At 32.0% G+C, this 27,882-nt stretch overlaps 5 protein-coding genes across 7 annotated transcripts in view; 2 read left to right on the forward strand and 3 right to left on the reverse strand.

Annotated features, from left to right (window-relative positions):
• LOC118069145 (uncharacterized) overlaps positions 1–12,951 on the reverse strand; it is a 56,473-nt gene extending 43,522 nt beyond the window's left edge. Inside the window, exons 1-2 of the mRNA XM_035087030.1 lie at positions 12,893–12,951; positions 12,691–12,795 (exon numbers count right to left, since the gene is read on the reverse strand). The gene's annotated coding sequence lies outside the window, so the exon portion shown is untranslated. The remainder of the gene's footprint in view (positions 1–12,690; positions 12,796–12,892) is intronic.
• A 914-nt stretch (positions 12,952–13,865) lies between these two features.
• LOC118069307 (reticulon-4-interacting protein 1, mitochondrial-like) lies at positions 13,866–16,530 on the forward strand. Of its 2 annotated transcripts, none has more exons than XM_035087324.1 (9): positions 13,866–13,988; positions 14,093–14,254; positions 14,343–14,496; positions 14,603–14,843; positions 14,921–15,066; positions 15,136–15,285; positions 15,355–15,644; positions 15,716–15,901; positions 15,970–16,530. In XM_035087324.1, exons 3-9 carry the CDS (start codon positions 14,449–14,451, stop codon positions 16,349–16,351), a joined length of 1,443 nt encoding a protein of 480 aa, XP_034943215.1. In that variant the 5' UTR covers positions 13,866–13,988; positions 14,093–14,254; positions 14,343–14,448; the 3' UTR covers positions 16,352–16,530. The 2 variants fall into 2 exon arrangements, with proteins under 2 accessions (XP_034943215.1, XP_034943214.1); XM_035087323.1 differs by having other exon boundaries at positions 13,879–13,988; positions 14,048–14,254.
• A 51-nt stretch (positions 16,531–16,581) lies between these two features.
• Fen1 (flap endonuclease 1) lies at positions 16,582–18,254 on the reverse strand. The gene is made up of 4 exons (XM_035087325.1): positions 18,044–18,254; positions 17,572–17,951; positions 16,864–17,472; positions 16,582–16,770 (listed from the first exon to the last, which is right to left on the reverse strand). Exons 1-4 carry the CDS (start codon positions 18,123–18,125, stop codon positions 16,687–16,689), a joined length of 1,155 nt encoding a protein of 384 aa, XP_034943216.1. The 5' UTR covers positions 18,126–18,254; the 3' UTR covers positions 16,582–16,686.
• A 56-nt stretch (positions 18,255–18,310) lies between these two features.
• On the forward strand, positions 18,311–21,062 carry Rs1 (Dead-box helicase Rs1). Its single transcript, XM_035087321.1, is given in 6 exon segments — positions 18,311–18,486; positions 18,591–18,880; positions 18,882–20,266; positions 20,359–20,610; positions 20,683–20,764; positions 20,905–21,062. Coding segments are annotated over 6 exon segments (2,187 nt in total). The 5' UTR covers positions 18,311–18,399; the 3' UTR covers positions 20,996–21,062.
• pds5 (cohesin associated factor B pds5) lies at positions 21,045–27,727 on the reverse strand. Of its 2 annotated transcripts, XM_035087319.1 has the most exons (8): positions 27,458–27,727; positions 27,012–27,159; positions 26,545–26,930; positions 26,262–26,469; positions 23,371–26,181; positions 23,070–23,105; positions 22,904–22,954; positions 21,045–22,782 (listed from the first exon to the last, which is right to left on the reverse strand). In XM_035087319.1, exons 2-8 carry the CDS (start codon positions 27,090–27,092, stop codon positions 22,735–22,737), a joined length of 3,621 nt encoding a protein of 1,206 aa, XP_034943210.1. In that variant the 5' UTR covers positions 27,093–27,159; positions 27,458–27,727; the 3' UTR covers positions 21,045–22,734. The 2 variants fall into 2 exon arrangements, with proteins under 2 accessions (XP_034943210.1, XP_034943211.1); XM_035087320.1 differs by lacking the exon at positions 23,070–23,105.
• Between the last annotated feature and the right edge of the window lie 155 nt (positions 27,728–27,882).

Here is a 27,882-nt window from a genome sequence, read left to right on the forward strand (position 1 = left end):
CAGAGGAAAACTTGAGTTACTATGGCTCCCCAACAGTTGTGGCTCAATTACTCAGCAACTTCAACCCGATTTACCCCTTAATCCTTTCTCCCTTTCGTCTCCACCCTCATATTTCTAGACTCCAGAGTGGATTTTATGAATTTCAATTGTATTTTTGATAGTACGATCATCAAAAATACTCTCTAACGATACTTCAATTAATGACCAAATGATATTTTCTTATTCGTAAATAAAATAATTCATAATTTATCAACCTACAATTGTTTGATTTTTTTTTCAAATAAAATAAATGTCAAGGGTTCATTGTAATGATTTTTTTTAACTTTGGAATAAAAAGAAAGTATTTTAAGACTTACTGTAAAAAAATTACTTGTGAAGTTTCACAGTATAACATTTTATTTAGGACTTCATGATAAATGCAATATTTTATTTTTCATTGGAATTAATGTTTACTAAAGATAATTAAAGATAAAGTCAGTATTTTCTTTTTTGTTTTTTTCATCATTTGTTTTATATTATTTAGTCGGAAAAATATCTCTAGGGTATATGTTTGCATGTTTCTAATGATGGGCCATCTGTCCCACGTTCATTTATACTTTTTTTATTTAAAAATTTCCCTCTGTGTTAATGTTGGATTTCATAACCCGAGTGAACATACTAATATAGTGTAATAAATCAATTATTATATTTTTTTAAAAAGCTTGCACTATAAATTAACAAATGATAATGATATTATCCATCTTCTAAAGACCTCATTGTGGCTTTTAACAAAAATTGGAATTAATTAACTAAGAAGTTTTTTAATTATGGCTGATAAAAAAAATGTCAGTTTTTATAAAATTTGTAAATATTTTTATCCATAGAAATGACATCAATTGAAATGTAATCGATTGTTTAAAAAAAACAGAATATATGTCTTGATATCGAAATAACGAAAACGAATGAAGTTTCCTTCTTACGTAGTAACGTGAATTTCCTAATAAACAATTTCCCTATTAATAAATCTTTAATTTCCGACTCAAAGCATAAATATGTATATATTAAGCATGTAAATTCATCAGCAATACTGCTGCAGAATTTTCTGCATGAGTGTAATATTATTTAATGTGTTGGTCAGGATGTGGGATCTCTATCAAAATGGACATATTCTCAGTTATCAAATATCAGATGTAAACATAATTTTCATTAAATCACCAATTAATTAACACAATCAACCAAAATATAAATATTAAAATAAAAAGTATAAAGAAAAATAAAAAATAATCCTAAGAGATAATAAAAAGTAATATCTGGTAAGAGTGTAAGCAGATTAAAAATAAAATTAAATGATCAACGAAAGCTCAACCTAAAGATTAAAAAAGGGAAAGAGCAAAAAGCTGATTGAACTTGCAACCAAATGATGTAAGTAAAAAATAATCTATGGATCATAGCAGATGAAAGATGTGGAAAAAAAGAGTGAATTTAAAAATAATATTATATTGTGTAATAAATGATTGACTGTAGCAACATAAAAAGTAAAAATGAGTCTTAAAAGTGGAAGATTGGTCATTACAATAATTTAAAAGAAGCCACAAATAAAAATAAAAGCAATAATCAAGCCACAAGTCAATGTAGACTTCTTCCTGTGTATGTAAAGTCTTGTTTACGGCAATGAAAATAATTTAAGTGGTTGAATGTCAAACCAACGAGGGTAAACATCCTCGAAACGGTACACACAAGAGCTAAAATACAGGGAATCAGGTTCGACGCTTGCACAGGCGAGAATACGGGGATGAGCCCACTTACTAATAAGTTAACGGGATTTTCTCAGTCCGGAAAATACACAGGGTCGTTCCCGAGAGAATTTGGATTTGCAGAGGACGAGAGTAAGCAAGAGAGCAGTAGAATAAATGGAGAACGAGCGAGGGTAGTTGCCGTAACGTGGCGGCAACAATTCCCACCCTGCATACCCGAGCCACGCAATCCCAATTCTCCCTGCCGACCCCCCGCCTCCCTGTAGTAGGTTTCCTGACGGCGTTCGTTGCTTCCACGTCGCTCCAATCCAATCCCGGGAATAAAAGCTTGAGCCGAAATTATCGGAGAGTGAGAGAGAAAGATATAGATAGGAAGAGTGAAAGCGAAGACGGAAAGACGAGGCTTCGAACAGAACAGCGGACGATTCACGGAAAAACGAGAGTATATAGATATACATCCACCAATGCTATTGGTCCTAGAATGGGGTTGGTACGTCCGATATAATCGGAAGGGTCGATCGGAACTGCTCTCTTCCCTTCAACCCAACTCCACGGCCAATTTCCGCCGTCCCACGTCCTCCACGAAACGTGAGAAGCGTTTCGAGCTTGAGAATAATTATGCACGATACTAGTTAATGGTCTTTTTCCTTTTTTAATATCCAACTACACCAAAAATTTCGGTTATTAATCGCATTTTTAGAGAAGAAAAAAATTCCTCGCTGTGTTTGAAAAAATAATCAATAAATTAACACATAGAAATACTTTGTTTCGAGAGAGCTTTCTATACATTTCGCTTCTTCTATTTGATATAAATTATTTTTAAATATTAATTCATGATTAATCAATAAAATAAATACATCTGGATTAATATAAAATTTTTAAAATCGTCATGAACTAATTGTAACATCTACTTGGGATTGAAAGAAATTGTTGTATAATCGAAAGTAATAAAGAAAATTGGAAAAATTATGCAATTCAAGAACTTATGTAATTTTTCGATATAAATATATAATAAAAAGAACTCATGATTACTCGTAATGTTTTGAGTTATTGATTAACTAATTATCTTCTCTTTAAGAATACATTGATGAATATTCACTGATTATTTTGGTCTCAAATACACTGTTCAAGTAATTTACCAGCTGATGAAAATTAAAACTAAAGAAAATTATATAACAATAATTTTGTAGAGTTTAAAGTAATCACAAAGTGAATGTTCAATAGCAAAAATAACATAAACATATTTTAAGTTATTCTCAACGCATGATAAAAAATTTTTAGTCTCAATATAAAAGCAATACTCGATATTATTCTCACCTAGAAAAATTGCGATATATATGTCAAGTGTTGTCACAGTGAAATATGTTAAAAGACTGATATATAAATTGTTCGAACTAAGTTTTCTTCTGTAATGTAAATTCTTTACACATTTATTTTACACTGAGAACAAAAGTTATAATATCCACGAAGCTGAATAATTATTCTTTTTAATTTCACTGAAGTTGGAAGTTTTTTTTACAAAGATTTTCCCATAAAGAAGTTATGAACAAAGAAAAAAAAATTCTGTACAAAAAATGTTGATTTAATCAATAAAACGAATGTGAAATATTTGCTAAAAAGTGACTACAAAGTTAATCAAATGAGTAATGTAATATTTAACACGTTTAGATGTGTAATAAGAATACACTTGGATTTGCAGCGTTGGAAAGAATTAATCAATCAGTAAATGACGTGGATATTTCTAGAAGCACTAAAAATTTCAAGGTTGTCTTAAAGGAGAAATAGTTATTTTAACCACTGAATTTAATTATCGCAGTACTATGAGCCACCACAAACGAAAACCTCAAAATTCTTAAACTTAACGTACACTTAGAAGTGTCGATATTTCACGGCTTCATCTAACTTTTACCATCTGATATTCACCTCTTTAAACCCACCCCACAGTTTCTCCAACGGACCGTTGTAATTAACTGAAGTTCGAGTCGACGAGCAAACTCAACAGGCGTGGACGTATAAATACTTCGGTTGTTTCGTCGGAAGCGACGTGAGGGGAGTAAAGACGTTGATTCGTCTTTCACCTGGAATCGAGGACGCCCGAGGAGTTTCAACCTGTTGCCACCTATCACTACTGCCATTTACTGTTTAATTTCAGTGTCCAGTCGATTCCAACAAAACTCAAGAAACAAAGACTAAAAATAAAAACAAACGATAAGAAAGTTTGGCGTCACCGGGTGGAATTCGAAACAAAATATTAAAGTTCTTGGATATGTAAAAAAAAAAATATCTGCAGTGTCAAATAATCTCGGAAGCAAACGAAGGGGTGGAAATGTAAGGGATGATAGTACAAAATGCATGAGATATCGGAGAATGTGGTAGACGGTTGGAAGCTGCAGTAGTAGAACAGCGAGGGAGCAGAGACATTGCTGGCGTTGGGGGTGGAGCCATGCCGGCATGAATCCGTGGTGTGTAAAACTTGCCCGCGTTAGAGTCGGTGGTAGAGGAGGAAAAGTGCGAGGTGAGAGGTAAAATGGATAGAGAACGTAAAGCGTGAGAAAGAGAACACGAGAGATGGAATCGCAACCCATCTCTGGATGAGAGCCAACACCAAGCCCGAGTGTGTGAAACTTGCAGAGACCGAGAGCGCAGTCGAGAGAAAGTGCATGGTATATAGAACGACTGAGCTGAGTACGAGAGGGATGAATTCGTCGAGCGGATTAAAAAAAAGAGTAGATGAGTAATGGTGAAAAGAAAGAAGCTCGGATGAGAGTTGCAGATACTGTCAATCAATGATCGATGGTGACATCTTTCTTTTTTTTTTGTTTCATTTTCATACTTTTGTTAACTTAATTATTGTCGAAATATTTTTGTTGCTGTTGTCTTTTTTTCTCAATCTCTAGAGCAAGATGATTAATTTAATAGTAAGTACAGTGGTAACGGAAAGTTGTAGAAAGATTATGAGTGAAAAAGAGCAAGTGACAGTTGCTAATGGCGATGAAAAATGTAGGTGTACTCTAGGGAAATGAGAGATGACTTTTTTTTTTAAATTCTCAGTCTAAAGCATCGCTACACACAATATGGATCCTTCGTAAATGATCTCTGGGCTCTTAAATAATTCTGAACCAGATGCAGAACTCAAGCTCAATATTTCCATGCTTTGTACCACTGAGTTTGAGGGGTTTATAATATAGACATATACATATACATGGATATACATATATATATATATATATATGTATGTATAAAGTTAGCTGTATATACGTCAAAGTCATCCAGGACCAAGTTAAGCAACTCTGTCGAGGCTATTACAACCCTTATTTCATTATCTGATAGCTGATAGAGTTGCTCGCAATCTCTCGTCGTTCTCTCGTACTATCTACGTTTCTTTTTTTTATTTTTCACAGTTCTGATCAAAATGAAGTAGAGTCTGACGAACAAAAAAATTTCCCCGAGCGCCGAGGATAAAAGATGGAATTTTGGAGTAGAGAAATAACTGATGATTGATAATGGTATGGAAAATGATCCGTAGTGAATGAAGACATAGGAGAAATGACACGGAATATCTATATGAAATTAAAGATGAATATAGAAATCATATATTCCTAATTATCCTATCATCTATTTTTTTATTTCTTTGCCTTGCATTTATTTACCTTTTATTCTGCTACTAGGATTTTTAGCTTTAAAGTCCTTGTTCCCTTTTGTTTTTTATTCAACCAAAAAAATTTATCACATTATCGATAAAAAATGCATATAAACAATGACTTTCCTAATGGAAAAGTGGCAAAGATTAAGTGAAAAGTTTTGTTAATACTAAAAGTCGCATCGAAAACATTTGGAATATTTGAATATTCCTCGATAAAAATAGAAGAACAAATAATGATCTCTTGAGAAATGGATTAATTTTTAAATTAAATGGAGGAAAATTGTTTATCAGATGATTGTAATTAAATGAAAGATATTTGAGAGGAAAAGATGGCATGATTTGTAGAGCAAAATTTTCTACAATTGTAAAATAGTTCATTTCCATTTCAATCTAAATAGTAGACATCCGGAAGGCTTTCAGTCCTGAAACGGGCCAAGTAAGTTTACTTTCAACCCTTTTCACATCCCTCATTTTCGTATTTGACTATGGAGTATTTTCGGGAAATTTAGCACTTGGAATTTGCTGTTAGAATATAATTCAGGGCGTCGGGCGTGTCCGTGTTTGAAGCAGAAAGGGTTGGAAATTTCTCTGGCGAGGTATCAGCTGCCTGAAGTGGTGTACAGCCTGAAGTTCCATTTTACATAGCGATCAATCCTACAAATGCAGTAGACTTTCTCTTTGAAATAAAAAAATTTGACTCGTGAAACAAAAGGATATACTGACGTTTCTCTATGTGCTTTGTTACAACATTTTAACAGTGAAAATTTTCGCGAATATCACGAGCGACAAGCATTTGTCCGTATTGCAACGTATGCCTGCAGTGAAGCATGATATAGCTGAGGGTGGGTGAAAACACGAACCTACATTTACACCACTACATGTTAGCGTTCTAACGCCGTCCGGGCTTGCCACATTGGCGTTTCTAGCGGGACGAAATGCCGCGGTACATGTTCGAGCGCCAGCAGGTCGACCATCATTTTAATGAAGATGTAATTACGACCGTTTCGTCGCTGGAATCAGCAATGCGCGGTACGACACATCGTGATGCATTATTGGCTACGTTATTAAGCGGGTATCCTGTGTCACCAACAGCATCTATTTCGATGGCATCATATGCATTCGATTGCCACTCGTATCAAAAAATCGGTCAAATTTGAATCACCATTATATCAAATGCATTCAAATGTTTCACTCTGTCACGACCATCATGACTTTTGACTTGGTCATTTTTATTTCTAATTTCAAGTGAGTTATTCATAGAAAGCTGATGAACAATTTTAGTTATATTATTACTAAAAACGAAGATGTATTTTCAACTTGGGTCAAAAGCTCTAATAGATCAAGTTTAAAAAAAGAAATTGTAAAGTCAGGTATACGAATTTTAAGGTTGGCTTCTAAAATTACAAATCTCAAGTAATTTATATATAAACTTTATAAAAAAAAAGGTTAAAAGCTTTCTTTAGGTTTAAAATTTATTATTTTATTTAATGAGCAATATGTTGATAAAATTAATCCAGAGCAGCTGGAATTTAGATTTAAATTATTTATATTTTATGAATTTAATGTAATCATTAATGCGAATAAAGCATAATTTATTTATAATAATGTTAATGAATATTTCGATTAAAAATACTCAGCTAAAACTGAATATTACACCTGAATTATTGATAGATATTTCCACTTAACTAAGGTCTAATTTTTCTTTTAGATGTAACTTTTACATGAACAGAGACTTTTACATCACAGCAATCAGTTGTAGTAAATCCTATTTCGACGTCAAGTTTTTTTAGCCTATTTTACATTAGATAAGCAAAATCCAAACTTTTTTAATTAGAATTTTGTAGCTTTGTTACACAAAAATGAATCTCTAGTTCTTTATCAGAGCAATCTAAAAGCTAAAGCTTGTGTGTGATCAGATAAAGCAAGGAATTAAATTCTGGGGATTTATTTCTACCTTTTAGGTATAACCAACATAGCAGTTTATACTTGAAGTATGCTAGAAAATAATAGAATTAAAGGTAAGTCATTATGGTGATGATCAATGGATAGACATAAGGTCTAACTATAGGACTGAGTAGAAACGATTTGGCAGGATCGAAACCCTTATATTAATTAGAACAGTTAGGGGAAACTAGCGAGCCAGGCCAATGTGCTTTCAGTGATTCAAGTCCCTAACAGGATTACACAGCGAACGGTAGAGAGCAGGTTTTGGCGTTGCCATGCAATTCCACCCCAGGCTCTCTACGTGGATACATGTGGCTACGCAATTACGTCTATGTATAATGCATATGCAGACGAGTCATGGCCTCTAGCACGGAGCATTGCCTATGTTGATAACCTAGAACATCACCACCAAATTCATTAATTGGAAGCCAATCAAAGTACTTTACTTTTTCATTATTATGGTTGCACCGCTTGTTTATGAGTGCATCATAAACTTACACTAAGAAGTTGGTTTGAAATCGATAAGCTGCTATGTAATGGGACTGAGGGTAAATCTACCCTCAGGCATACCCTTTTCCCTTGCACCATCTAGACTATCAGATCACCACCCTACCATCACTGTTATTAGATGAATCTCGATAGAATCTACCTCACGTTTAAGTGCAACTTGTCTTTTTTTCTACATAATAACCATAAATCAAGAAAATACTCTGATGATTGATGACAATTATTGACTTTTGTTAGGGTGATGAACATCTTTATCCAGAGTTTGACTTTCTGCGGTGATTACTCTTGATTAGGTGACATGGTTTTGGAGCCAAATCATTGCTGTGAATAATCTCAAGTCTTTATAGTTTGTTTTTAATGAATTATTAAAGAATAAATGGTTGATTTCATTGTGACACTAAAATTATATCTCTAAAGGTTTCTGAATGATATCAATATTTTTAAGCTCTTCAAGACTGTCAACAGTTCCACCTTGAACAATGAACAAAGAACTTGAATTCAGGTTTAGAACTACTAATGTACAATTAATTCACTCTGTGATAGTCACTAAACATCCTGTCGTCTAAAGAGACTTGAAGTAAAATAAATTCAAGATGACATTTCTTTCATTCTATTGTTATAAATCTAACTAATTTATTGAACCGACTATCTATTTAATGAATAATCAACTATCAAGAAAAAATGATCTAGAAGAAAAAAGCTGATTAGTTCATATTTATACAGCAATAAGGACTGGAACCAATGAAAGAACGAAATGACATTTCAGACAGTAAAACCAACATAGTAAATACATCTTGTCTTTTTGGCGTACGTTTTCTATCACTTTATGAGCGAGACTTCATCAGGCGAGTTAATAACGGCACGTGGTATTCCTTAGGGGAGGATTTGTCGTTATAGGTGATGAGAACGATGCGCGCAAGTATCTCAGCTCGTTATAAAACAGTAATTGGGTTGCAGGTATACGTCAAGTTTATATAAAGTTCATCGTCCGCGACGTATACTGGTTACTTGCTACGAATAGAATCGCCAGAAATCTATTTCTGGATATTTATAATACGTGCTTTGGATCAAAGGATCGATAAATATTCGAGTAACGTGAGAGTGGTACCTTTAATAAAGTTTCAAAATAATTTCCAGCTGAAAATTATTGTGAATTTCCAAGTGCGGAATAATAAGAACAAAAAGAATGGTGAGAAGTGTTAAAAGTAGCGAAACATTTCTGATGAAACATTTAATATAAAACAACTCCCTGAGGTCTTTCGGTAGATTTCATTCCCGTCAAGTCCCAGTGGTCCAACAGAGTGGCAAGAGATGAGAACAACCAAGTCCGGTAGTCGGAACTACCCCATCCAGTTGAGAGATGCTGTGGTCCAGCTAGGAAACAACGGGATCAAGATCTGAACTCGAGGGTTGTATAGTTGGGGTCACCAACGAACTCCACAGACCGTTATCGTCTTCCGCTTTTCAGATTTATCATTGTTATTATGATTTTCTATAAATTTTTTTGTATGCATGCACCGAGAACACGATTTATTTTTACCCAACGATCTTTTTTTATCGTATATAAATCGTATGCTTGGGCATGACAGAGAAATATTCATGTCGTATAAACAAATTCTTTGCTTGAAGTTAATCAAAGATAATGAATGGTTTTTAATTACATTCAGAAAATTAATCGATGCTCATAAAGAAATTTTTTTGATAGTCAAGAAAGAATTATTTCTTGTTGCAAATGAGTATTATTTAAAAACATTCCTAGATTTATGATTGATAAGATAAAAAATTGCTTTGTGATTAATTTTTTTTTTGGCCGTGTATTGTAAAATCAGTTTGTTGAATCAAATAACTGACTGCTCACTTTGATAAGTAAATTAAAGCTCCATGAGAAATAAAAATAATTGTGGCCACAATGACCTACTGGTACGTTTGATCATCTCTCTTGAAGTGAAACCATAATATCTAAATCATGCGGATTTTTTTATAAGCTGATTTTTAACTACAACTTTACATCATTAGTCTTTACAGAATAAGCAAAGTACTACTTAAATCACCCTACGACTTAAAAATGGCCCCTTTTATTATTACAATGATTAGAGTTGTTGCCTGGATATACTAGATGTATTATCTGCTTGTTAAAAGAGTATTGTTTTCATACACTAAAAATTTTTTTTTCAGTTAAACTTTTTTTCACAATAAAAATAACTAACAACTGTATGTGATAATATTGATTGATACATTTTTACTCCTAAACGAAATTAAATTTTTTAAGGGATTTTTAGGAACTCTGGACCATCTCAAGCTAATGATGCTTTCTCTGATGTCTCATGATAAACAAAAAATCTCAATAAAAACATTTCTGCTTCTTATCAATCAGAATTAAAAATAAAACAGAAAAAAACACTCTATTTTGTTAGTTATATTGATTCAACAAATCAATAGCAAAGAAATAAACAACAAGAGCTTGAGCATGAAAATCATCAATCAACAGTAAATGACGTCAAGTCAGACAAGTGCATTCTCAATAAATGAAGCATTTAATCGTGAGAAAACAAGAGAATCCAAAAAGAAAAACTATACAAGCTTACAAAAAGTAAAGATTTTAATGAAGACATCCGTGTAAGATGAGCTAGACTGTAGAGCAATAGAGAGTGATATTGTTGAAAATTCTTTAGGGTGGTGAAGAGAATCAATTAATGCCCTAAAATGTTGCCGCCCGGCCGAGTAATTGGCGCGGGAATGCGTTTATCGGGGCATAAACTGCGGAAAAGGGGAAACTGTTCAGAGAGTGGGTGGTCGACTGGGTTGAAGAGCGAATAGAGGGTTGAACGAAGAACACAAGCGCTAGGGGGTCGCTGTTAGAAAGAAAAAAAATCGATACAATCTACCATCTGCTAATAATAGAGGCTTAGCCCGGATCTATTCATCCGCGATGCTTCTAAAGTACTAGTAGTACTGCATGTTTGCGCCTGACTCTTATACCGATCACTAACTTACTTTCAATAGCAATCACAATAGCTTTCTAACAATGTTTAATCAGTTATCATCCAATTTTTCAACCGAGACTTTGTATTGTGTACTCCATATTTACATTGAAATATAAAGAAAAACATCGAATGTAAATTGGGAAGCACCAAAAGTCATGTTGTACGTGAAAAATATTTTTAAAAAGGAGGATTAACGAAATTCGATACGTGCTAAAGGGGAAGGCGAGTCGGCAGGACGAGTAGAAGGGAAAAAAACTGCGAGAGTACGACGCGCTCACGAATACTTAACGAGTATGGGGTAGAGAAGATGCGAGAACGCAGAGAGCTGCACGTGAGATAGAAACACAATATACAAGGGAAAAGAGAGATCGGGTGAACGAAACGAACGGAAGGCCTTCGACGAAGCGCAAATTAATTCAACGCACAGCTCTCTCCCATCAGTTGGGAGGGGTTCAGGCCCCGGAGGCGTACGTTCGAGGGTTATAAAACGCCGAAGCACGACTAGAAAAAAAAAGAAGAAAGTGTGAGAGGCAACGAGAGTTATGAAACGTGAGGACATGAGCTCACGTGAGGAGAACTGCAGAAAAGCGAGCAAGCGTAAAGGAAAGATAAAGCTTCATCTCAATGTCATAAATTATTAATTTCCATTTCATTTTGTCATTATGTTGGTGTAAAGTTTTTTTTATTACTTCATTCGATAATTGACATGCTGTCATAGGTACCTGATTAGATTTAATTATACTTTTACAATTGGTACATTTGGGTAAACCAATTACATGTCTGTGGACTATTTTTCGTGGTTGCCCTAAATTTATAATGATATTCGTGAATAAAAATTATAAATTTTTTAAATTCATCTAAAATATGTGAATTACTTTAGAGAAATTATATATGAAAATATTTAAACATAAAAATAAAAATATTATTTAGATGTTAACTATTTTATAAATCGAAAATAAAATTATAATTATTTATAAATATTCTATCTGCATTGCTTATTTTTAAATAATAATTGGTATTATTTTTTAAAATTATCACATTAAAACCACCAATAAATCTGACTAGTAGTATTGATCTTAAAATAAATTTTTTCAAAATACAATTATTTCTATTTTTGATTTATAAAGTGTATTTCCATTTTACTATTGTTATCTATTTATAAACATTGGAGTAAATTCAAATATATTTTAGCCTCTAGGTCATTTTCTGTTGATGTCTTGAATAGAAAAGAAAATCAAAACAAACCTAAAAACAGATAAAAATGTAATAAATGTAATATCCTCATTAATTTTATAGGGGACTTCATCGTTCATATCATTTAATTTGAAGAAATGTGATCTGATTATTGGGCGTTAAATTCATCGTGGGTTATGTTCAGTGGTCGACAATTGAAGTGGACTACTTGAAAGAGCGTTTCGCACAATCATCCCGTTTATTGGCACGTGCTGGAGTTGATGATTTGCTATTGACGTTCGACTTGGATCAGCCCCTTCAACGGGTGTACATACATAATACATCCAGAGGCTCAATCTTCCTCCCCCAGTTCAAGTATAAGAGCAAGCGCAAGAGTCCTGACTCTCGTTTCCCAGTATCTCTTCACTCATTTCCCCCTAGTTTTTGTGTCGCGCCCTTTTCCACACACTCGAGAGAGCATTTCTATCGTCAGCCACGGCTCGACTGTTACGCGGGACGAAAGAGGGTGAGAGTCTCTGACAACGATGAAGCTTGGCCACCCTCTTCCTTAACAAGCAACAAGGGTGGAGAATTAATGAGAGAGGGCGCTTGGGCAGACACTTGTGGCTACCGCCCAACCCTAGTCACCCAACGTCTACTTCCCTTTCTACTTTACTCCCAACCAAATACATTCGTGAACACTTACTCATTTTACACATCCACTAATCCATCGTTGAATCCTCTGATCACAGCAATTCATGATACGTAGTACTTTCCAGACCAAAAATAAATTAGTTGGACAACATGGCACCTTAAACAAAATTTAATTACTATTTATCTACTAATTAGTATAAAAAGTTTTCTGTTAAATTTCTTGTATTTTTCTTATGCAATCGAAACTACTATACCTGTTGTTTTAAAGTATCTAAAATGACCAAACTTTTATTTGTAATTACTGAGATGTCGAAAAGTATCCACATTAAGGATTTAACAAGAATCACCATGATTTTTTCAAATAATTCTTACGAATAAAATGTTTCAGAATGTTAATGCTGAATAGATCCCTAAGATAATGTAATTTTGATTGATAGCCATGGTAGCTATTTTCCATCTAATGGATTTTATCTAAAATGAGCTTTTCATCTAAGTAATTCTAAGCTATATCAGAAACTCCAAGCTTGCGCCATAGTTATGATAACTGTGATCATCTGTTAAAATAATATTTTCCCAACACTAAAGCTGTAACATTGATTCTCATCATAACCCACCATAATTTCAGATATTCATTGCATTTTTAACCGTTTTTATAAAAAAATAGACATTATGGAGCTCATCATATTATTTGCCATTATGGAGTAGCGTCCCTATGACAAAAAAGACGCTATCTATTTTTTCATCGATTTTTATGTCATTAATCGATTTTAAATAATTATTTATATCAACAAAATACCTTTAGGCATAAAGAAAGTTTTTTATCAACAAATTAATCACTGTAAACGCGAATAAACTCATAAAAAATCGAATAAAAGTCCGAATAAAAATCACGACCCGTTAATCGAACCCGATTAGGGAAAAACTAATGCGCATAATTCGCATCAGCGCCGCAATTGTTTTTTAGCGCGTCAATTAATTATGCGCGAAATTTTGAATTTCAAAATTATGACGTTAAACTGAAATAAATTGTAAAAGAGTTTTTATAAACAATAATTATAAAAAATAAATCAATTGTTAACTGTTAAATATCAAAATTTATAAAAAAAGAAAACTAAAATAATAAAAAAGCCAATTAAATGCGACCGTAGTGCTATCTATTTATTTTATTCTCAACTTCAAACTCCAACATCTCCTCTTTAAAATTTCTGAATGTTGGCCTACTTACTCTAGACCATCAACTGCTGATCGAGAACAAATCTTAAACAGAGAGTGAGATGAATATCAGCTGTAAATGACGTTTATCACCATTTCCAAGAATTGTAATATGTACAATCTATCTAACAATCCTAGGTAAGATCATTATAAGATGGAGTAGAAATAAAATTCTTAGAATACAGACTTCTCAACAGTCAATTACGTCACGAGTGAAACTAAACAAAGTTGATATCAATTAGATGAAAAGTAACCTGTGAAGATCACATGTCGTAATGAAAAGAGTGTTTACGAGTGGACCTTCATGAAATAAATTAGTTGTATTGTCTAGTCTTTGATAATCAACATAGTGATTAAAGACTAGACAACATTTTTATATTTGAAATGCAGGCAAAATTATTAAGGTTAGTAGAATCATTACGAATCATCATCTATTTCAAATTTAACGTAATGTGTTAATCAGTTATTTATATCACTGTGCTATTTTTCCAGTCCATCAACCGCAAACACGACTTTCCTTGCCTGCAAAGTGCATGTCGGATTATGATAAAAGACAATTGTTTTTTTAATTAAACTTCACAACCAAAAGATAACAGCCATGGATGAAATTTGGTTTCGATTATCCAGCCAGCTTGAAGTTCTTCAGGTAATTTAAAACCTCATACATTTATTTAAAATGTTTATGAGTTGTAAATAATACTAAACACCTCTTTATAATTACATAATAATCATACTTTGTGAATAAATAATAGATTGAAGGTACGGCAGCAGCTCAACAAATGTATCACCTTCTTGTCTCTTGGTTGTCCCAAAGCCAACAAGCATTGCAGAGTATGTGCAATGAAGGATATGGTCAACATCTAAAGGACTTAGGCTCCAATATGCTTGTATGGAATCAAAAAGTTTGGGAACAAATTCAATTTGGGTATTACAATGCACAAATAAATTCTAGAGAATTGTACAGACAAATAGAAAGTTTATTTTCTGGAGAAGGTATACAATTTAAAATTCTATGCTCCATTATCATCATTCAATAAAATAAAATAATTTATTTACTTATCTATTTTCAGTATCCAAGAGAGACGTGACTTTTTGTACAGTAGGATTAATTATTGGTACTTTAATTGGTTATAACATTGGTTTAAACTGGAGACAAAATGTGAAACGGATTCATTATATGAGAGCTGTGATTTGCCATCATTATAGTGGCATCGAAGTAAATATTAAATACTCCAACAGATGAGAATTTTTCGGAGTAAAACTATTCCACTATGCATGTTTTCAGGGTGTATCAGTAATAGATGATGCAGAAGTGCCGTCCTTACAACAATCAAACGAGCTTTTAATTCAAGTTAAAGCAGCTTCAGTGAACGTAGTGGACGCAAAAATATGCTCAGGGTATTCAAAGGCCTATAGAAGAGTTCTAAATTCAGGCGTGAGTGTTCAACGATTCAGAATAGATCGGCATTATCCATTAATATCCTAGTGTATACTCTGCATTTAGCAACAGAAGGAGTTGCCAGTTGTTCTGGGCCGAGACTGCGCCGGAGTTGTGGTGGACATTGGTCAAAGTGTCGTTGGATTTGATGTCGGAGATGAGGTATTCTTGGCGGTTCCCTCATGGGCTTCTGGTACTATGTCAGAGTATTTAATTGCCACAGAGAATCAAGTGGCCAAAAAACCAAAGCTTCTATCATTCGAAGCAGCTGCTTGTTTACCCTACAGCGGTTGCATTGCGTGGGATGCTTTAGTAAACCAGTCAAGAATTGAAGAAGGAAATGCTAAAGGCAAACGGTATGAAAAAAAACTTCTCACAGCTACTCCAAATGCAATAAAAAATAAATATTATTGAAATTATTAATCAGAGTTTTAGTTTATGGAGCATCAACACCAGTTGGATGTATTTTGGTTCAACTAGTGAAGCTTTGGGGTGGCCATGTATCCGCTATTTGCAAACTTGAAGCAGCCAAAGTAATTAAAGCTCTCGGTGCCGACGATATTATTCCTTTAAATGACTGCGATATAGAAAAAGAGCTCGAACTTTATGATAAGTATGTGAAATTTTTATTAATTCAATCCAAAAATAAATTAATTTCAACTATTGAAAAATTTTTTATAGGTATCATGTAATATTTTATACGAACGATCGACCAAGTGACTATTACAAATTAAAAAGACGAGTAATGCCATATGGTTCTTTTGTATCAACAATTCCTCAAAGCTTAGCATCTGATTCATTTGGTTTTGTTTCTGGAAGCATATTTTCTGGATGTATTAGAATAAGATTATTATTTCAATACATGTGTGGAAGTAGTCGTTATCAATGGAACGAAGGCTCAAAAATAAAACCAACTTATTTAGAAATTTTAAGAGAGCTTGTTGATGCTGATCAACTACAGAGTGTTGTAGGTGCAGCATTCAAACCTAACCATATAGAACAAGCCTTAAATCACGTGCTAAGTCCTGATGTCATCGGTAGTACTATTATTAAATTCAAATGACTGCCAACCTACAGTAAATTGTTAAAATTCTGTAAAATTAGATTTAATAACGATGATAATAATATTTGTAATTATTTGATAAATTTTCAGTCTTCTGATAAATATGATATTTACAAAGCAATGGTTAATTGTATGAGGAATGTTACTACGTTTATTACATCTGTTAGAAGTTTATTTTATGAAATAAATCATTGATTAATAATTATTTTAATTTTTATATAACAAATTGCTCTTGGAAACTTGAGTATGAAAATTTATATACCTTAATTTATTAAATACCAAGAATTATAATAATTTAAAATTTTAATAGTCAGAAAAATATTATTTTTAATACTTCATTTTGGCTTTCCACGAAATTTGCTACCACCTGCAGCACCTCTTCCTCTCTTTGCAGGACCCTTTCCTTTTTTATCATCAGCCTGAAAAAGTTGATTTTGTATGAAAAATACTGAACAGTGAATGAAATAACTTAATAGAGCTGAAAAAATATTAAATCGCTCCAAAAATAATACCTTGCGTTTTGGTGTTGCTGACGTTGATGACACAACTGTAAAGAATCCATCAAGTCGACCCTGTACTGATGTATTTCGTGCTTTACATAATTTTTTTGCACCATTTCTCACTCGTTGCTCGTCAAATTGTTTTTCTGTACAAAGAAATTTAACCAATCCTTCTTCATCAGGCTCCTGCCATTTGAAATCAAATTCATTTGGGTCTGCAATTTCAGGGTTTAAGAATAATTGTCTTGCATCTTTATAATTCCAATTTTCAGGTACTTCATATTTTTTAGTATCCAAATTTTCGACAATTTTTTCAAGACAACGATGAGTTTTAATGAGTTCAATAGCTCTTTTAGGACCGATTCCTTTGATAGTTCCTGTGTAATCACATCCCAGCATAATACAAAGATCAACAAATTCTTCTTTGTTCAACTCCATTTCTGACAAAACTTTATCAAGATGAATTTCTTGAACAGGTAGTTTTTTTGCTTCACTAAATGTTAATCGTCGAAGAAGAACATTGCTACCAAAAGTAAGAGCATCCATATCTTCAGTAGCTGCTGCAAATACTTTTCCTGCTTTGACTAATTCAGCACATTGAGCTTCAGCTTCACAGGGAGCCTTCAAATTAATTAATTATTATTATAGGTAAATTCAAAAGGAGCTAAAGAATTAAATGTAAAAATAATATTATATACTTTTAAATTAATTATAACTCACAGTTATAAAAGGAATTCCCATGAGAGTTAGGAGTTGTTTCGCTTCTCTAGTATGATTATCATTCACCTTTACTAATCGTCTATTAAATCTGTCAATATCTTCTGTATTTCCAGCTTCTTCAGCAGCCGCCAGGGCTTTCTGTGCTTCTTCTCTTCTTTCAGCTCTCTTAACTAATTCACCTCCTTTTAAATTAGGTGGTTTTCCATCGAAAACATAAATAGGCTTCACTCCATTTTCGACTAGTCTGATAGTTCTATAAAATGTACCCATTAAATGACTTGTAGTCTCACCATCAGCAGATGTTAATTGAGCTCCTTCACTTCTGACAGCAATTAAAAATTGATAAAGACACATCGAAGCATCGATAGCAATTTTCCGGCCTAAAAATTAATATTAAAGGAAGTATTAAAATATTTCTGATAATGTCTCATACATAAAATGTTTTTATAATATCAAACAAATCATTACTTACCAAAATAATGTTTTAATTCGCTTTCTTTGATAGCACTTGGTGCCCAATCAGCAATAACTTTAGATAATCCGTGAATTCCCATGCTTGTTGGACTATGTTTTAATAATTATCAATAAAAATCTACAAAAACTTATGTTCATGGGTTAAAATAAACGTAAAGACGCAGAAAGGCTTCTTCTATGGAGTTTTCCCGCGCCATGAAACAATTCAGGAAAAGCTAGGTGCGGTTGTGGCGACATCTATATATATATATATAGTTTGATGACATGTGGTAACACGTGAGAATTGTCAATAACCTAAAAAAATTTATAAATAAATTGATTATTTAAAAATTTTTCATAAACTTTAGTTAAAAAATGAGTAAACAGTACGATTTAATAAAAACAATTGCTGATGATGAAGAGGTTCAGAATTTTTCAGAAAATTCTGATGAAGAAGATGATGTGAGTAACATTGTTCGATCTAATATTTTACATAATTTTGTATTAACAATTATAATCATAATTATTTATTTATTTAGCTATAATTATAATGTATTTTTAAATAGTTTCAGCCAAGAAAACAGAAAAAAAAAGAAAATAAAGATTTTGATAACAACTTTGAATTTATATCTGATGCATCGGAGTACAATCAAGATACTTGGAATGATTTGAGTAAATATATAAAAAGGAAGGCAAAAACGCAGCTTGATGATAAAATTAAACGATTTCGTAAAGACACAGATTTTAATGATGAAATAAAACTTGAAGAAAATGAGGAAGATAATGGAATTTATCTGTCAGATGAAGATTTGAAAAAAGACGTATTTAAAACAAAGGAAAAGAAAGGCAAGAAAAAAAAATGATAAAGAGGAACTCATGGACTTTGAAGAAAGTGCTCAAGCAGATAATTTTGCTACTTTTCATCAAATGAATTTGTCACGACCGCTATTGAAAGCCGTTACTGCTATGAATTTTGTTCATCCAACACCTATTCAAGCTGCTACAATTCCTGTAGCTTTAATGGGAAGAGATATTTGTGGTTGTGCTGCTACTGGAACAGGTAAAACGGCAGCTTATATGCTTCCAACTTTGGAGAGATTACTTTATAGGCCTGTGGACGGTCCAGCAATAACAAGAGTTTTAGTCTTGGTACCAACTCGAGAATTAGGAGTCCAAGTGTATCAAGTAGCAAGGCAATTAAGTCAATCTACAACTGTAGAAATAGGATTATCAGTTGGAGGTCTTGATTTAAAAGTTCAAGAAAATGTTTTGAGAAAGAATCCAGATATTGTAATTGCAACTCCTGGACGTTTAATTGATCATATTGCGAATACTCCAACTTTCTCGCTTGATAATATTGAAGTGTTGATATTAGACGAAGCAGATCGGATGTTGGATGAATATTTTGCTGAACAGATGAAGCATATTGTTAAGCAGTGTTCTAGAAGCCGTCAAACAATCTTATTTTCTGCTACAATGACGGAAGAAGTTAAAGATTTAGCAGCAGTTTCTCTTGACAAACCTGTCAAAGTGTTTGTTGATAGTAACCAAGAAGTTGCTTTCACTTTACGTCAAGAGTTTATAAGAATTAGGAAAGAGCATGAAGGAGATCGAGAAGCTGTTTTAGCTGCATTAATTTGTCGAACTTTTCATGACCATACAATGGTTTTTGTACAAACTAAAAAACAAGCTCATAGACTTCACATTTTATTAGGTTTGTTAGGAGTTAAAGTTGGAGAATTACATGGTAATTTAACTCAGCCTCAACGTTTGGAAAATTTACGAAAGTTTAAAGATGAAGAAATCGATGTATTGTTAGCAACAGATGTAGCTGCTAGAGGTTTAGATATTAGTGGAGTTAAGACTGTGATAAACTTTGTCATGCCGCCTACGCTTCAGCATTACATTCATCGAGTTGGTCGTACAGCTCGTGCAGGTCGTGTTGGAGTATCCGTGTCGCTTGCTGGTGAACAAGAACGTTCATTAGTGAAACAGATTATTAAGAATGCTAAAAATCCAGTCAAAAATAGGATTATTCCTCCAGATATAATCGCAAAGTATACTAATAAACTACAAGCACTTGAAGAGGATGTAGAGAAAATTTTGCAAGAAGAGAAAAGTGAGAAAGAGCTTGCAAAAGTTGAAAATCAAGCGAATCGGGTTGAAAAAATATTAAAAGAAGCAGACGATAAGGACAATAGGAGTTGGTTTCAGACGAATAAAGAAAGAAAATTAGAAAAAGGTAATTTTTTGAATATAATTATTATAATTAAATTTACTCAATTTATTCAAAACAATACTTTTATTAATATAATTACAAATTTTAAATTTTAGCAAGTTTAAAACTGAGCGAGAAGCCGAAAAAGTTAAAGAAGAACAATGGTTTGCCTAGTAATTTAGTTGAAGAAAAATCGAAAAAGGGTAAAAAGAAAAAAGCACCCGAAATCGATCCAGCTGAAGAAAGAGCAATGAAAGAGTTAGAAAAAGTAGCAGCTTATCAAGCTCGGTTTATAAAGAGGAAAAATAAATTGAAGAAAATTCGAACTGTTGTTGAAGACAAAGATAAACGATCATTTAATCAAAAAGGTAATTTTTTCGCAAAAATCTTATTCAGAGATAAAAATGAAAAAAATAAATTTAATTTGACATTCTTTTTAGGATCTTCTAAACGTGCAAAATCTTCGTTTGCTGCTGATCTTACTGATGTCAGTAAAAAGGGAGTGAAGAAGTTACGATATGAGTAAGTGCATTTAAATAAATTGCAGTAATTCTATTAATAGAATAAGTTAATGAATAATTTATAAATATTAATCTTGAAATTAAAAATACTATATTAATATTATAAATATTGTTAATTAAAAATTCTGTTTTTCATTGCAGAGCAAACGTAAAACAAAAGCAAAAATTTGGAAAATCATCAAAGAAACCAAAACCCGGTCAAAAAACATCTCAAAAACACAAAAGAAAATAAAAAATAAACATCTTAATTGTAAATGGTTGTAATCATATTATCAAATAGATTTTTTTACTCATCTAAATGATTGTTCAAGTAGTTTTTTCATTTTATTATAGAACCAATACAATACTTCCTTTATGTCACAGATTGTGAAACGGATAGTACTATGATCATCTGATTTTTTGCAAGTATGTTTTATTTGATAAACCATGATCTGATCACAGAAATCAGTATATTCATAAGTTCATTGTTGTTATTATAATAATTATTATTGATATTTGTATTAGGTATGATTTTCATTATCAAATTAAAAAATGGATTTACAATACAGTTACTGACCACAATATGACCATATTTCAGTAGTAGATCCTCTAAAAGTACTGAAATTTTTTAATATTATTTCACTTTACGTCTTAGCGTTAAAAACTTATTTAATAACATTTGAAACTTCTGTGAAGAGATCTATGGATTTTATTTTATCATAATTATGAAATAATGTCACACTTTGTAATCATCTCATTCATTCATTTTACAATCTCGCTCATAAATTTAATATTACATAATACCTATCATAATCTTATATTATGTTTAAAAAATAAATTGTAAGACCTAGGCCCATGAAAAATGGATTTGTCCAATGTGAATGCCAATTTCATCACGAATTTCATATTTTTAAATATTTTTTTTTTGTTCATCATTTTCTTTTTAGAATTCATCAATCTTTTAGTAACATCATAATTCATTAATAACATAAAATAAACAATATCCTATTTTTTTTATTATTTTTTCTTTCATTTAAATAAAATTATAACAAAGTGAATTGAAGAAATTGTGCACTTACAGAAAATATTGGTAGTTAAAATTAGTACTTTTGTATTGGATATAACTGAAAAAGAAGAAATCAGTGGGCTATTCTTCATTCCATTAGAGGAGAAATTAACTTATTTGTGTTAATACACTAAAATTAATATTTATGTATCAATAGTATCTGGAACACTGTATTGAAAAATCTCAGTTGCAATGTAAATCATTTTGTTTGATTTTGATTGTTTTTATAAAATATATAATTAATATACTTCTTTAAAACATGCGACACAATCATATTGTCTCTTTCACAGATCGACATTCTCCAAATGTGACAGAAAATATTCAGTATTAACATATTAAATTATTTATTTAGTAAAATATATTCCATTTTATTTAAATTGAAAAAAAGTCAAAGCATTTTCAAGTAAAATAATACTTCAGACAATCAATTGAAAGAATTTACGGTGAATAATTAAAAAAAGAAAATCAAAACGCATTCATTATTCAAAATTAAAAAAAAAAATTTATAAAAAATCAAACACATTTTTTACATGTTACTTTGAATCCGCAAAGGCGAAAGAGATAGTTTTATAATAAGTGAAATATTAAAAAAAATACTTTAAAATTTGAGTCATAATTCCAATCATCCAGATGAACAGACATTCTAGATCAAGTTGTTAATAACAATTGTTAAAAATGAAAGTGAAAATTTGAAAAAAAAACAAAGAGAAATAATAAAATGAAAATTTCCTGTTCAAGATTGAATGTATATCCTTAACAGCTTATAGTCTAAGAATACGCGAACGACTTAGGTGTATTAATTGTTGTACATAACCAAAATATTCTGTTTTCTAATTTGTAAAGTGCTTTTAGGTTTTTTCCGGCTTATCATAGCCTTAAATTAATTCATTTTCACTTGAGTTCTGTTCAGCATACATTTCATACAATTATTTTACTTTTTCATCTCGTGCCCTCTTTGTTGGTGGTTCGTCAATCTGAAAATACAAATATATTTAATTTAATACTTTTATATTAATTTGAATTAAATAAATAATTATGTAAAACATAATTCAGTATTGAAAATCTGAAGTTAATCATTATTCCATATTTACAAACCTCATCTTCCATTCCTGGTAGCTGAATTCTAGTCTCAGATGCTTCAGCAGGCTGAAAAAAATTTTCTTTTTTATTCTGCTACTTTTGAATTTGTTCATTATCTTTACAATAATCTAATTAATTAAGGATAACGCGAACATCTACTTATCTAATTAAAAATCATTACCTGAGCATCAATACATTCCATTTCTCCAATTTGCAGCTTGAAAATCGAAGTAAACGACAATAATTTTAAAGCTTTATTACTTAGATAAAGTATCCAATTGATAGCACATCAATTTAGGTACCAAAGTCTTCTATTCTAAGAGTGTTAATAATCAAAACTTTGCTAAAAATTGGGTTACTTTATCCAACTAAACGAATTTCTTAAGCGTCTTGATAATAAAAATGTGTAATATGCGAATTTTTTATTGTTAAAGTAAACTTAATAATAAATTTTGAATAATAAGAAAAAGATAGATACTTACTCTAGCGTCAGTTTCATTAGGTCCAATTCCGACTTCCTTTTGTTGTTTTCCCTTTGTCCTTCTAGCAGATCTCTCGCTAACATTGTGAATATTAAGACTACTTTTACCCTTTGAACTCGTCATATTAATTTGCATTTCTGTCGGAAGATAAATAGTTTGATTCGATATCAAATCATCAGTTCTCTTAAAGTACATTGTTGGAATTCGCGTTTCACTTGGAAATTCTTTCATATCAAAGTTTGTAGTTTTAGTGTAAATAACATTCATTGCAAGATCACAGACTGCCCATAATTTATGATTCATACTTTCATCATCAGGCCTTAAAGCATCTTTATGAACTTTCATACGTTCTATAAGATTTTTATAGAATCCATAACAATAATATTCATTTTTGGTGATGAGAGGTTCAAGAATAAACCATAGACATTGTTGAATAACTTTGAGTTGAGATACGTCCATATTATCAGTAAATTCAGGGTCATGAGCAAGAATTGGAACCGCAAAAACTAGCATGTAATCTGGTAAAATATGGGGTAATTGACCCATTGCCCTTTCAGCTGTCCCTAAAGACAAAGCTTTGACATAATCCCTTCTTCTGTTGATATCAGTCTGCATATAAGTTTTCAACAGACATTTTAATTTTTTATCAGTTTCTTTACCAGCAAGTGCATAATATCCCATAAAATCTAGTGGTAGACATTTATTAGGAATTCCAGTGCCTAAACCACGATGTAATTTACTACTGAATGCTTCTCTGACTTCTTTGACTTCATCAATCATCAATTGAGACAAATTGTAGAATTGTTCAGCAGTAAATTGATCCCCAACACCTTTTTGCTCACAGATCTTCAACATAGAGCATCCTGCCTGGAGTCTCAACCAGCTCATTTCAGCACGACTTAATCTTCCTTGTTGAAGAAGATCTCCTTTATTAACCACAAAAGCATTTAACATTCTAAAAGTTTTTTGAGCAGACAAATTATCAGTTTTTAAGCCCAACAACCAACGAGCCATACACTTAAGACCCTCTAATCGGCATCGAGTTTCTTCTGGAAGTTGTTCTTCCGGGCACCAATCACCTTCAATAGTATTAGCAGTTGATTCACTATTCTCTTTTACCAAAAGCTCTTTTACGATTTTTCTGGACACCATATTTTTTATTGATATATGATATTTATCTGGAAGATTATAAGCAATGTGTCCTAATGTAACAATTGACGTTCGATAATGTTCTGACGTAGGAATAAGTGTTGTTTTAATTCTCTCGATAATTTCAGGGAAGATTGTATCATGAATATTCGTCATATTGACAAATAAACAACGAATTGCCTGTTTAGCTTGCTTTGGAGTGCCTGTGAGTGCAAATTTCTTACAAATCGGAACCATTAAATTCATGATATCTGGTGCAACATCACAAAGAGGTTTGTACTTTCCAAGAAATGTGAATATAGATAGTACTAAAGCTCCTACCATTTCATCTTCTAGCTCTAAGAGTTGCACAAGCTGCATAAGAATGTCATTATGGAGAAAATGAGGGCCAAAGACGAAAGATAAAATCACTAGAAGTCTCAATCCTTTTTCTCCGGCATTATTTGGGTTTAGTCCTATTTCATCAATAGTATTTCCACCTCTTAAACAATCTTCCACATATTTTATTAATATTCTGATAGCTTCTTCATCAATTATTACTGATGATACACGTTCAAGTAACATTTTCACTGTATTATAATAAAGATTTGTCATTACTGGTTGACCAAGTTTTTTTAAAACCATTGAAATCGTATCTGCACATTCTTTGCATGATACATTCGGTCGAACAATCGTTTCCATTCCTTGTAATAATGTTGAATCTTTCTTCATGTGAGCACTAAATTTTTGAAGAAATTCCAAAACCTTCATTGGATCTGGAAGAAAGCGCGATATTTGTAAAATTTTACTCATCAATTCAGTATTATTCTCTGATTTCTTTACGAGTTCCAACCATTCAGCAACTGCTCGACGAACAGCTAATTGATGCTTTTGAAGCTCTACAAAAGCCTTAGACGCATGATCATCAATAGTTCCTAAAAGATGGTATAACTTTTTCATTCTTTCATCTGGTGGTAGTTGATAAGGAACTAAACATGTGTTCAAAAGTCTCTCCACAAGTAATCTATCTTCCATTCCAGTCATATAATAGCCATGAAGAATTTTATCTTTGATCCAAGTCACTGCTTTCTTTGTTGCTTGAGGTACATCGGCATCATTTAAATGTTTTTTGTAAATCATTGCTAAGCCTGACATTGCTTCTTTCCTTATTTTGAATTTCTTATCTAAAGTTCTTTCTTTGACAAACTCTAATAGATCTTCACTATCAGAAACAACTTCAAAATCACGTCGAGCTGTTGACACAATAGCCATTACCACTTCATAACGCACATTTTCATCTGCATCATGTTGACGCATTTTCAAAGTCTCTGTTATATCTTTACGAAGCTCCGGATGATTTAAAAGGAAGTGCATAGAATATTGAACGCATTTTATACGAATAGCAACACTGATATCATTAAATCTTCCCAAAAATGCACGCCATAATTGAGTGTGTTGAGTAGCTAATTGAGAATTCTTTTCAGAAAACATTCTTGCTAATAAAGCTACAGCATTTAGTCGTTCAGTTTCTGAAGAAGATTTTAGTTTACACTCCAACTGCGGAAGAACTGATAATAGCACACTAGGACATATATGATTGAGTTCGTAGATTAAATCGTATACTTTTTTACATATTTGTAAACCTTTTTCTTCTTTTCCAAGAATTAAAACGTGGTTGAAAAACTGTAATATAAACACAAAAAATAATTGAAGTCAGCGTTCTATTTATTATACTATATAACTGGGCAATGAAAAATATTTACCGCTTGAATATATGGTTCCAAGGTTTCACTGCACTTGATAATTAATTCCTTGGCTAACCAGTAAGCATTTTTCTTATGAGTTTTATTTGGATCGACGATATTCATAAGAATAATATCCAATAATTCGTTACTAACACTATCTGATTCTGTGATTAACGGGCTTAGTACTTCCAACATAAAACTCTTAACTTTTCCGGAGTGTTCATCACTGAAATAAATCCAACCATTTAATTTTAAAAATAATAAAATAAATGTCAACTTACACAAAGATGCATTTACTTACTTGACTATTCTAAACATAAGAGAGAAAAGAGCACAGAATATTTCTTGGCAATCTTCCAACTCAAAGCACATGTTGAAGGACTTGACATACGCCAAATTTTCCAACAAATAAAAGTATCTTTTGAAAGCTGGATCTTTGGGATCTTTTAATCCAGCCAGTTGTTTAATAAGAAAAAGAAAAATGCCTTTAACTTGATCAGCATCTTTGTAAGGAGCTTCTGGAGCATAAACTCTCAAAACATCAGCTATACAGCAAGCTATGAGCAACTGAACATCTTTACTTGGATGTTGAAGAAAGTAGTCTTCAGCTAAATGAAGAGCTAAAGGAATGTACTGTTGATAAGCTCCTTCATCTTGACCCATGGCTTGCAATGTGTGGGCAAGCGTCTACGAAACAAAAAAACAATATTAACTCTGACAATAGTTCTATGAGTCTAGATTGATAGTTAAATAAATTCATAAGCATACCTTCAATCTTCTAATTAATTCATCTGCTCCAAGATCTTCAGTAACTGGTCTACACCCCGCAGGGTACACTATTTCTGACATTTTGTCTATTTTTTCTTTCTTTCTTACTACTCTGAATCACAACTAATCTTAAAACACTTTCCAAACTCTGTAACAAAATGTTAATCACTTAGTTTTGATTTTGTCATGAATTAATTTTCATATTCATGTGCTTTATTGATTATGAATAAGTATAATTTGCAACAAAAATAAATAAAATACTAAAAAATCTTGTCTTGAAGTAGGTTTCCAGGTTATGTCAGTGTACGCACACGTATACAAACTGGTAACGTAAACAAATTAATATTTTCACTTGTTTTCAATGGAAAAAAAACATTTCAGAATAAACGAATAAAAATGGATTAGTTAGGAATTAGTTATGAATAAATTTAACACAAAAACATTACCGTAAGATATGCATAGACACCGCAAGGTCTATGAATCGCAAAGTATCAATAAAGCAAATATATCTGTCGTGAACACACGGCGCTCGTTTAATTTGTCACTTATTCTTTACTATACAAAATGTTTTTCCAATTATTTATTGGTATACCAGCTTGATAATAATATTTCCCACACTTTATATGTCTTTAGCATGTTAGAAAGGTCAAAACATCGGCAAAAAAATTAAGAAACTCAGTTTGGTGAACGGTTAACCGTGAATTAAACGACGCGACTGCAATTGTACCACTTGAAGTTAGCAGTGCATCATGTTTTAACATAGTTGCCGCGAATATCAATTGTCACTGCTATCATATTGAATAAATATTCTATTTCCTAATGAATTTGATGATAAAAATATGGGAACAATAAATAAGTTTATATAAAAACT

Source organism: Chelonus insularis, unplaced genomic scaffold (assembly GCF_013357705.1).
Source record: "Chelonus insularis isolate UGA/USDA-ARS -01 unplaced genomic scaffold, ASM1335770v1 contig_406_pilon, whole genome shotgun sequence".
Taxonomy (NCBI): domain Eukaryota; kingdom Metazoa; phylum Arthropoda; class Insecta; order Hymenoptera; family Braconidae; genus Chelonus; species Chelonus insularis.

Bases quoted from the DNA above. Each gene is read 5' to 3' on its own strand.
- LOC118069307 (XM_035087324.1), top strand. From the start codon at position 14,449: ATGGATGAAATTTGGTTTCGATTATCCAGCCAGCTTGAAGTTCTTCAG. The intron at 15,286-15,354 runs GTGAGTGTTCAA...CTCTGCATTTAG, and splicing joins GAAGAGTTCTAAATTCAGGC to CAACAGAAGGAGTTGCCAGT. The intron at 15,902-15,969 runs GTATGTGAAATT...AATTTTTTATAG, and splicing joins GAGCTCGAACTTTATGATAA to GTATCATGTAATATTTTATA.
- pds5 (XM_035087319.1), bottom strand. From the start codon at position 27,092: ATGTCAGAAATAGTGTACCCTGCGGGGTGTAGACCAGTTACTGAAGAT. The intron at 26,931-27,011 runs GTATGCTTATGA...TTTGTTTCGTAG, and splicing joins AATTAATTAGAAGATTGAAG to ACGCTTGCCCACACATTGCA. The intron at 23,106-23,370 runs GTAAGTATCTAT...TCGATTTTCAAG, and splicing joins CTAATGAAACTGACGCTAGA to CTGCAAATTGGAGAAATGGA.
- Fen1 (XM_035087325.1), bottom strand. From the start codon at position 18,125: ATGGGAATTCACGGATTATCTAAAGTTATTGCTGATTGGGCACCAAGT. The intron at 17,952-18,043 runs GTAAGTAATGAT...ATTAATTTTTAG, and splicing joins CGAATTAAAACATTATTTTG to GCCGGAAAATTGCTATCGAT. The intron at 16,771-16,863 runs GTATTATTTTTG...CAACTTTTTCAG, and splicing joins CAGCAACACCAAAACGCAAG to GCTGATGATAAAAAAGGAAA.